Source organism: Phoxinus phoxinus (genome assembly GCF_949152265.1).
Source record: "Phoxinus phoxinus genome assembly, chromosome: 10".
NCBI classification, from domain to species: Eukaryota; Metazoa; Chordata; class Actinopteri; order Cypriniformes; family Leuciscidae; genus Phoxinus; species Phoxinus phoxinus.
Window position 1 is genome coordinate 23757140 of NC_136885.1, and position 11005 is coordinate 23768144.

Genomic DNA, 11005 nt, shown 5'->3' on the forward strand with positions numbered 1-11005 from the left:
CTATTTCATGCATGCATACCTGGAGTGTATAGCAAGACATTGACAGACAGAGGCTTCATCATGTTCTGGGATGGATTGATCTTGTGTTTCAGAGTTTCTGCTGTGGGTCTAGGGATGATCATGGGGACTGTGGGAACGAAGACAAAAGACTTTAATAAAGCTGTCCTGTCTTCATCATATAGATGTTCTTGCAGGTAGAGAATCAGACGCATTATAGACGGAAACGCACCTTCTTGTCGTAGCTTTTCAAAATAGGCCAGTTTGGAGGCAGCATGAACGGCCTTCTGTGTCTGTAAACAGCGCACCACTGTATCCATAAGCAGGACGTTGGTCAGTGCCTGCAGCATATACTGGGGGTCCTGATAACAGAAGAGATCAAAGATCACAAAATAAAGTACTTTAAATTGTGCGTATGTGTTTTAAAACGTGCAAAAAATGGGAAGGTAAAAGGGGAGGAACAGTTATCTCCTCGAGTAAGGAAAGATAATTCATTACGCACATTGAACAATTTACACCCAGTCAAGTGTCGAGTGTGTGTGTGTGTGTGTGTGTGTGTGTGTGTGTGTGTGTGTGTGTGTGTGTGTGTGTGTGTGTGTGTGTGTATCTAAATGGTTGGAAATGGAAATAAACTAATAGGGAGTAGCAAAGCGATTGTGAAAAATATTTTAATTTTCAATTATTTTGACAGCTATAAATCATCCCTACACATCCTAAACACACCCTGCCCGGTACCATTAAAAACACTGAATGACTGCAAATCCCATTGGGTAATTGTTTTCTATATTCTATAGGATAGGTTTATAAACCATATGGTTTATAAAATGTATCAATTATTTATTTATTTACAAAGTTTTACATGACTCATTTGAATGATTTTAATCTCTAATTCCTTATGGACTTTTAAAATAAATATTATACATACCATTTAAATTTTGGGGTTAGTTAAGTTTTTTTTTAAAGAAAGAAATACTTTTATAGTATTTTTTATAATACTTTTAAGTATTAATAATAATACTTTTATTCATCAAGGATGCATTAAATGGATTCATGGAAGTGAGAGACTTTGACGTTGTTCTTTTGAACCTTATATTCACCAAAGAATCCTGAAAAAAAGTGTATCCACAAAAATATTAAGCAGCACAACTGTTTTCAACATTGATAATAATAAGAAATGTTTTGGCAGCAGCACCAAAACAGAATGATTTGGAATTGTAATGGAAATTTAGATTTTCATTGATCTTAAGTAGTTATTACAAAGTAGTGTGAGTCACATGTTTCTATTGTTCGTATTATGTATGTTTATATACCTGAGAAGCAGGAGCGGGACACTCCAGAAAACGGATGGGCAAGAACCTCTGAGGTCCGAGGTCATCTAGTTTAGGGGGTGCTTAAAGGGTTAACTAGCGATATGGGTCCTTTGTCTGTGGAAAACTACTGGGAGGAGAAACTCTGTAGGGAAAGGGTCTTGAAGAACAGTATAAAGATTGCCCGGTTCTGTGTCTGAGGGTGTCACTCCTGCACAGGGTAACTTCTGTGTTAAAGACTGAACCTATTCTTGCAAGAATAAATACTTCTCTTTTTATAAATTTGACTCTGAGTGTCTCTTACGCAGTGATGATGTTTAAAGAGTTTTTTTTGCCACAACATATTTTAAATTGTAGTATTTCACAATTTTTACTGTTTTGACTGATGCATTTTATCAGCATAAGAGACTTCTTTCAAAGACAGATAATTCATACCAGCGCCAAGCCTTTGAAACCTTTGTATGTATATTTAATTCTACTATTAAGTTGGTAAGTAAGGGTAAATGGACAAATTTTCTATAATATCTTCTCAGTCTTAGATTTTTCCCAGCACAGGTGAACTTTACCTTATGGTTGTCTGCCATTATTCTGCCAGCCCACATCTCCTTGATCATCAGGTTCCACAGTTCACTCTCAGATTTTAAATTAGCCTCGAATATCTCTTTCCTCATGCTGTTCTTGATCTTTAGAGATGGGATCCTTAAAAGCAGGAACGGAGCAGTGGAGATCTTCACCTCCTGGGTTCACGGATTCTTCATATGGTTACCACAAACACTAACTCAGTTTGAATAGAATAATTACAGGTATGAACACTAACAAACCTCAATGTCCCTAAACTTGGTGATCGCAACATATCCAGGTCTGCCTGTGGTCAACAGAAAGAGCCTCTTCTGAGTCATGGCAATTTTACCAACACCATAACTGGTCTTCACAGAGCTGGACAACTTGTACACACACTCGTTGTTTTCCAGGTGTTCCAGGACCTCGGCAGGCAATAGAACCTCATGTGCTACTGCCTCAGTCTCTTGCCAGATGGTGTAAAACACTCTGAACATCTCTGGATCAATCTGCTTCTGCCCACCTGAGAAAGTAGAGGGAGAAACTAGATCAGAACACATGGTTTATAACAAAAAAATTGTTTCAAATAGCTAATTATTTTTATTTTTATTAAAAACTATAAATACATTTAATATTAATAAAATATATTTAAATAAAAATAATAAAATATATTGTTTCTAAATATATTAAACCAATAAGACACTACAAGTAAATGTATAATATATATAATATATATATATTTATATTATATATTTATAAGTATCAGCAATATAATATTGTTCAGTTTGAAAATGTACATTAATGTACATTAATTAATTAGCTATATTTAATGTTTGCTAAACACTAAAAATAAACTTTAAATGAGCATTAGAATATATATATACATTTATAATTGAAAAAAAGTATCTCTATTATCGATGGATAACTGATTCCTCAATGGGAAACAAAATCTCACATGACTGCCTCAACAGAGGATGTGATTGGATGGACTAACCAGCGGATCAGTATAAATGCACAGCATCTCAAATGTTGTTTTAATTATTCTGAAATCTGAGTCTATTACTCTGAGTCTGTTCTCAAAATTATTTAGTTTAATGCCCTCCCAGAACTCTCACATGATTGCGTTCACATCAGGTAACATGACAGCATTTATTGCGTTTAGTCATTTATGTATGATATAGGATAAAAGAGCCACAGCGGCTTCCCCAATTGCAGCGACTTCCATTTTTATTACATATATTTTGTGCACTGAGAAGGAAAATGGAGCGTATTTGTCGCCTTACCAGTCTGAATGTCCATTATTAAGTTTGGAAGGATCTTCTGGGTGACTGCAGGGCATTAATTGAAAAAATCCACTTATTTTTTCTCAGATTATTTAAAATAATCAAAGAAATCACAGAAATTTGTTTCAAACTATAAATAGATTGCTTCAATTCTGATATTACCCTGCCTGCTTCTCAACAATTATACATTTCTTCACTTTTGTAACTCTAAAATTTATTAAATTGATTACATTTTTTTAAATCAAAAATCTGTTACACTGCCTCATCCTATCCCTCTTATTGTTCTGGTTCTTCTCACACTAATTTCTCACAGCTTGACTCTGAGGCTCTCAGAAGGGAGGTATCAAGTATGAATAGCTACCACTTGCTTGCTTGATCCTATTTATTTAAATCTTTCTTTGATGTGTTGTGCTCTACTGTCCTCAGTATAATAAATGATTAATTGCAGACTGGGGTTACAATTTTTAATGCTGCTGTAACTCCTGTGCCAGAAAAAGAAAACACTGCCTTGGGCGACTGTAACAATTTACGCCCCATTTCAAATCTTCTGTTTTTGGCAAAAAGACTATTAACGCATTGTTGCCTCTCACTGACTATTGTACCGTTAATAATCAAATTTCACAGTAATGAATCACAGTAATGAAAGGCTGTAATCAGGGTTGCCAATAACTTGTTGATTGCATCTGATTCTGGCGCTATATCCATCCTTTATCAAGAAGCAGCTCTGAGATCAACAGTCAGATCATAGTCTTAAAATAGTGTTATAGTGTTTAAAACTGGTTTAAATCCTATTTTACTGACCACTCCCAGTTCATTGCCCTGTGTGGTTACCGGTATGAAATCAGTTTGGTACTCACTGGTTGTCACATTGTTAATGTGTTTTCTGTTGTTTCCATGGACTTTTAGGTTGTCTTTCTCATTCAGTGTTTTTCTTCTTCCCTGTCGTCATTTTCATTAGTTCATTTTCATCACCTGTCCAGTTAATCAGTTAATCACCCTTCATTGTCTTCACCTGTTGTACCCTCGTCATCCTCTGTATTTAAGTTCCTGTCTTTCTCCCTTCAGTTGTCGGTCAATGTTTGTACATATGTCGTTGTATGGAGAGTGTTACCCTTGCCTGTACCAGTTTTGTTTAAGTTTGATTCTAGTAAAAGTTTGAATTGGAACTTTGGGCCTCAGCCTGTCTTCATCCGCACCATACCCGTGACAGATTGACCGACCAATCTAAAATGGACGAATGGGTAAGAATTTTCGCCCTGGCCAAGGAGAGCCAAGATCTCCCAGCCTTTGCCCATGGAGGGTCGTTTGAGGGAACCCGTCTGGCCAGATTTCGCGGGACCCGTGGAGGCCGCAGTAGAGGCGGTGGTCGAGATGGACCCCGACACCATTCTCCGCTTTGGTCCCTCTTCGACCCTGGACGGTTGACGTCCAGCTCCAAGCCGCCTGCACCGCTGGTCCCGTCCAGCCCAGAGCTTCCTGCGTCAGAGCCCTCATCACTGCCCAGCACAGAGCCCTCATCGCTGCCCAGCACAGAGCCCTCATCGCTGCCCAGCACAGAGCCCTCATCGCTGCCCAGCACAGAGCCCTCATCGCTGCCCAGCACAGAGCCCTCATCGCTGCCCAGCACAGAGCCCTCATCGCTGCCCAGCACAGAGCCCTCATCGCTGCCCAGCACAGAGCCCTCATCGCTGCCCAGCACAGAGCCCTCATCGCTGCCCAGCACAGAGCCCTCATCGCTGCCCAGCACAGAGCCCTCATCGCTGCCCAGCACAGAGCCCTCATCGCTGCCCAGCACAGAGCCCTCATCGCTGCCCAGCACAGAGCCCTCATCGCTGCCCAGCACAGAGCCCTCATCGCTGCCCAGCACAGAGCCCTCATCGCTGCCCAGCACAGAGCCCTCATCGCTGCCCAGCACAGAGCCCTCATCGCTGCCCAGCACAGAGCCCTCATCGCTGCCCAGCACAGAGCCCTCATCGCTGCCCGGCACAGAGCTTCCTGCACCGCTGGTTCCGTCCAGTCCCGAGCTTCCTGTACCGCTGGTCCCGTCCAGCCCAGAGCTTCCTGCACCGCTGGTCCCGTCCAGCCCAGAGCTTCCTGCACCGCTGGTCCCGTCCAGCCCTGAGCTTCCTGCACCGCTGGTCCCGTCCAGCCCAGAGCTTCCTGCACCGCTGGTCCCGTCCAGCCCAGAGCTTCCTGCACCGCTGGTCCCGTCCAGCCCAGAGCTTCCTGCACCGCTGGTCCCGTCCAGCCCAGAGCTTCCTGCACCGCTGGTCCCGTCCAGCCCAGAGCTTCCTGCACCGCTGGTCCCGTCCAGTTCAGAGCTTCCTGCACCGCTGGTCCCGTCCAGCCCAGAGCTTCCTGCACCGCTGGTCCCGTCCAGCCCAGAGACTATTCACGCCAGGTATCCACCGCCTGTGTCCTCAGTGACCGCGAGTCTGGCCATCATGGCCACAACCATGTGGTGTGTGTGGGCTGCGCACACACTGGAGCCGGTGTCTGTCCCTGAGCCGGTGTCTGTCCCTGAGCCGGTGTCTGTCCCTGAGCCGGTGTCTGTCCCTGAGCCGGTGTCTGTCCCTGAGCCGGTGTCTGTCCCTGAGCCGGTGTCTGTCCCTGAGCCGGTGTCTGTCCCTGAGCCGGTTCCAAATCCTGTCACTCTCCCCAAGTACTTTTTGGGGGGGGGCTATAGGCCACCGCCATGGCCGCCCGAAGGGTCCTCACCGCCATGGCCGCCCGAAGGGTCCTCACCGCCATGGCCGCCCGAAGGGTCCTCACCGCCATGGCCGCCCGAAGGGTCCTCACCGCCATGGCCGCCCGAAGGGTCCTCACCGCCATGGCCGCCCGAAGGGTCCTCACCGCCATGGCCGCCCGAAGGGTCCTCACCGCCATGGCCGCCCGAAGGGTCCTCACCGCCATGGCCGCCCGAAGGGTCCTCACCGCCATGGCCGCCCGAAGGGTCCTCACCGCCATGGCCGCCCGAAGGGTCCTCACCACCATGGACGCCTGAGGGTCCGTCTGCTCCGCCATGGCCACGCCCTCATCCTGCTCCGCCCTGGCCACCTGCACGTCCTGCTCCGCCCTGGAGGCTTCCTGCTCCAGATCGGCCACCTGTTCATCAGCCTCCAGGGCGCCCACCCTCCCACCCCTTTGGATGTTTTACGGCGCGAGGACGCGCCTGGGGGGAGGGGGGGGTTCTGTCACATTGTTAATGTGTTTTCTGTTGTTTCCATGGACTTTTAGGTTGTCTTTCTCATTCAGTGTTTTTCTTCTTCCCTGTCGTCATTTTCATTAGTTCATTTTCATCACCTGTCCAGTTAATCAGTTAATCACCCTTCATTGTCTTCACCTGTTGTACCCTCGTCATCCTCTGTATTTAAGTTCCTGTCTTTCTCCCTTCAGTTGTCGGTCAATGTTTGTACATATGTCGTTGTATGGAGAGTGTTACCCTTGCCTGTACCAGTTTTGTTTAAGTTTGATTCTAGTAAAAGTTTGAATTGGAACTTTGGGCCTCAGCCTGTCTTCATCCGCACCATACCCGTGACACTGGTATTCCTCAGGGCTCAATTTTAGGCCCTTTAATCTTTAATATCTATTTGTCACCATTTGGGCATCTGTTGTGATCAATCAGCCTTCATTATCACTTTTATGCTGATGATACTCAAATCTTCGTACACTCTAAACCCGGTGAAAATCTGTTAGCTTTTTCTGATTGGGTTTCTGAGACCAAGATATGGATGAATAACAATTTTCTCTGTTTGAATAGTAAAACTGAAGTTATGTTATTTGGTTCCCCCTACCAACCTTTCAAAGCTGGTTCACTGACTCTATCTGTTTTCTGTTTTGAAGTGTCAAAGAAAATAAAGGGACCTTGGAGTAATCTTTGATGCCACTTACATTTGATCCTTACGTACAGAGCATTGTTAAAACACTTCTTTTTTTTTCACATTAGAAATATAGCTAGATTGCTTCCTATGCTAACATTTTTCTGTATATGAAAAGATGATAAACTCATTTGTTATCTCTCGGATTGACTACTGTAATGTTCTTTTAAATCTACACTTAACAAGTTGCAACATGTACAAAACTCGGCTGCCACTGATCCTGACTTGGACCAGGACATACAATCATATCACTCCTATTTTGGAGTCCTTGAATTGGCTCCTGGTCAGGTTCCATGTTGATTTTAAAATCATGATGTTGACATAAAGCATTACATGGCCTGGCTCCACATTATTAAACTTCTTACGTCCCAAATCGAAGACTGCGCTCTTCACATTCCAATCTGTTCCTCAAAACCGCTTAAAAGCTTTTTCTTCGTATGCTCCTATTCTTTGGAACTCTCGTATGATTGATCTTTGGGAAGCTCAGACTTCTTGGATTTTTAAAGCCCAACTAAAGACGTAATTTTTTGACTCGTTGTTTTATATATCGTTTATCTTGTGTCCTTATAAGGCGATATATAAAATAAAGTTGATTAATTTCCCAGGAAGTGACGAGTTTGTTCTCTTGAACACATGGGATTGAAGTGGTGCTTTCTTCGCGAATGCTTTATGCGTTATTCCAAATTTGCGCATAAGTTAAATTCACGCCTTTGGATCTAAACATAGCTAGTGACACACTGCAGCTCAGACTTACCAACAGTGAGAGCTTCAAATAATCTCTTTGTGGTGGCCACGTCCCGCACAATACCCGATTCCTGAGTACATTTCACAAACTCCTCCAGCTCCATGTTGGCCTTGGGAAGCTTGAACTTCTTCACGTGATGGTCTGATTCCATATGCTCGCTCGTTTCACCGTTCTTTACCTGACAGATGAGCCGTTTGAGCTCAGGTCTCCTCTGTGCCTGGACTCTCTCCTCTACTTGCAGAGAGTCAACCAGCATCTTTACCAGCTCTCCTGGAAAAATCTCAATATCTGTTTTGTAAAGGTTCTGAAAGTCACTGAGGGCATCCAAGCGCTTACAGCTCAGCATGTTGATGAGGCCGCGGAGGTAAAAGTATCTGGCTAGCAGGGAGGAATCATCAGGTGGGCTGGCTGATATGGCTTTGTTCAACTGGTGAATAAGATCTCCGAAGTAATGGCGCACGTTGGGGTAGGTAAAGAGAGGAGGGAAATCTGGGAGCTGGAAGATCTGGACTGGTCTGGCTGGAGTATTCAGAGCTTTTGGGATAAAGGATTTGCAAGGATGATCAGTAACAAATATATTATGATTATCTAAATGCCATTTCTATTACAAAACTGAGCCGTGCAGATGAATAACACTACTGCAGTTCTCTTACACATTCCAGGAATGATTTTAGTTGGAGACATCTGTCTGAGCACACGCGGGCTTTTCTCATTGTCCAGGTTAGCTACACTTGTGCTTAGATGTTTAGTCAGATCTTTCTCCTTTGAGGGTCTTCTCCATCTACTGAAGAAATGAATAACAAATTATATTTGAATGAAAAACATAAAATGTTTATATTTTGGAGAAATCTAAAAGATATAATATAATATTATAAATAATAATAATAATTAATAGTAATTATAACTGAAAATATTTTGAAATATTATTACAATTTAATATAACTGTTTTCTATTTTAATATATTTTCAAATGTATTTTATTCCTAACTGCCATTACTCCAGTCTTCAGTCACATTACCTTTTAGAAATATTTCTTATTATCATTGTTGAAAACAGTTGTGTTGCAGTGTTGCTTTATATTTTGTGAAAACTGTGATAGCCTACATTTTTACATATTATATCGGAGAGATCACAGATTGTCTGACTTTGTTTTATTAATGTGAAAAAAATAAAAATAAAATAGCCTCTAATTATTTTTAGAAATAGAAATTTGAATAGAAAAGACAACAGCTTCAACTTACTTTTGGTCATCTTTCCTAATACTACCCTCCATTCGAATAAATGTATCCATCTTTCCATTCAAACGTTCTGTCAAGAAGGAGTGGAAAATGTGTGTTTCCAAGACCTGCCATGAAGAAAAATCCATCAGTTGTACGGTTTGGTTCTATTTCTGAAGGTTGAAGACCAGATATATTATGAACTGGAAAGTCACTTTTTTATAAAATGGTTGGTCCTCTGGCTCCCTGGTCTTGAGAAACTCATCAGTGTTAAAAACTCTGTGTTCGTAACTTAGGTAATCACTGACATCTCTGGGAAAATAAGCACAATCGTTTTTTCAATTAGAAATACAATATGAAGAAGATTCAAATTCAGTTCATGATCTCACTGACCTAAACATGTTAACAATGAGCTCCAGGGTGATGTTTTGTATTTCCAAATTGAGTCTGTGTTGCCAGCCTCTTCTCTGCATCCGAAACTCATTAAGATCTCCACAGATGCTCTGATGAACCACTTCCAGGTCATAGTGTAATTGAAGACCTTTCCTTCTGCATGAAGACCCAGCAAAACAATTACAAACCTGGCAAATACATAACGGGACCTGGTCTCGCCAGCTGGGTCTGACAATGTGAGATTATCAATATATTGTATATTTTGATTACTCCAAATAAAGACTCTTAGACTTAGTAAGACTGAATTTAATGGTTAAATGTTCTTACCGACTCTTGAAACTTTGAGTAGCTGCCTTTGGGGTGTCTGGGACATCAACGCAATGACCGCGAGAGCAGGACACAGTTCCCTCATCAATATTGATCAGAATTAGGTCATCAGCCTCCTGATAAATGGACAGTGATTTCATAGATCACAAATCACAAAAGTTGACAGGCATTTGATATAAGTAAAAACCACTGTCATGAATTTCTCAACATATAAAGGTTGGCTAGGAACAGTTTTATAGAGATAAATAAATCAAATCATAAAAAATAAACCTTAACTAAACAAATAAACATTTAAATTTAGCCCAAATATGAATCTGATATTTGGTAATAAGATATGGTAATCCCAAAACTGCAAGGGAAAAACATATTCCTAAAATATAAAGACATTTATAAATGATGAATTATATTGTGTGATACTAGACATGCGACTGCTTTTAAATGATATAATTTGTCGGGGTTCCGGTCTGGGGTGCGTTTCCCAAAAGCATCTTTGGTCAGCTATGGTCGCAAGGTCATCAGTTCAATGAGTCGGTGTTTCCCCGAAACCATAGTTCCAACGACAATTCGCAAATGCAATGCAAAGTTGCATTAATGAATTTTCACAGTCCCTCTAGCACCACTTTGCAGACTCCAGTTTAAAAAAGCCTGAACTAAAAAACAGCTAAATTAGTTAATAGGGAACCTTTCTTAGACTTTACCATGGCAACTTCCTCATAGTGGCTGATGTGGCATCCCATGAGGAAGGCAGTCGGAGCCATAACGAAATCAAGCATCTGTTGGGACAGTACGGGCACCAGTGGGTGCTGCCAGCGCAAGGGCCGAATATACAGCATGAAACACTCAGCGATCAGGGTCAGTTTGGACAAGTCGGAGGAAAATAACACCATACGCTGCTCTGTGAGTATACTGGCTATGATCTACAGGGGAACAGAATCATGCAAAATGATTTCCATTTGATGTGGACCAAGATTTTCAATATCATTTTTGTTTAGTCAAAAGTTGTTGTTTGTTCTCAAATATTTGCATAAAATAAACTGATAACTCTTTCCTTGTTTGAGTAAACACACACACACACAGTGTTCATTCAAACCGCTTACAAGGAAACTATCCATTTATTGTTGTTTCCATTTTTATAAATCAGCCTTTATACCTGCAGCAGCTCTCTGGACTTGAAGCAGAGGAACGGAAGATGCAGGTCCAGGTCAATGACAGGATGATTTTGATCTTTTTTGGATGGAAGGACAATGGTCAGAGGTCGCAAGGTGAACATCTGAAAAGAAAAATTATGTAAATACAGTATA

The 11005-nt window shown here is 42.1% G+C and overlaps 2 protein-coding genes across 6 annotated transcripts in view; both read right to left on the minus strand.

The window, feature by feature from the left end:
- Positions 1-8296, minus strand: part of ptk2ab (protein tyrosine kinase 2ab) — a 76473-nt gene extending 68177 nt beyond the window's left edge. For 4 of the 5 annotated variants that reach the window (XM_079626137.1, XM_079626136.1, XM_079626135.1 and 1 more), the window contains exons 1-5: positions 7778-8296; positions 2126-2385; positions 1871-2041; positions 230-359; positions 20-127 (exon numbers count right to left, since the gene is read on the minus strand). In XM_079626137.1, the coding sequence (XP_079482263.1) occupies positions 20-127; positions 230-359; positions 1871-2041; positions 2126-2385; positions 7778-8114 (1006 nt within the window). In that variant the 5' untranslated portion in view covers positions 8115-8296. The remainder of the gene's footprint in view (positions 1-19; positions 128-229; positions 360-1870; positions 2042-2125; positions 2386-7777) is intronic. The other variant, XM_079626117.1, reaches the window with a different exon arrangement.
- Positions 8216-11005, minus strand: part of LOC307006116 (DENN domain-containing protein 3-like) — a gene marked incomplete at its 5' end in the record, with an annotated part of 3485 nt that continues 695 nt past the window's right edge. Inside the window, 7 exons of the mRNA XM_079626755.1 lie at positions 8216-8552; positions 9009-9112; positions 9200-9296; positions 9378-9533; positions 9705-9820; positions 10403-10621; positions 10855-10974. Of these exons, the coding sequence (XP_079482881.1) occupies positions 8357-8552; positions 9009-9112; positions 9200-9296; positions 9378-9533; positions 9705-9820; positions 10403-10621; positions 10855-10974 (1008 nt within the window). The 3' untranslated portion in view covers positions 8216-8356. The remainder of the gene's footprint in view (positions 8553-9008; positions 9113-9199; positions 9297-9377; positions 9534-9704; positions 9821-10402; positions 10622-10854; positions 10975-11005) is intronic.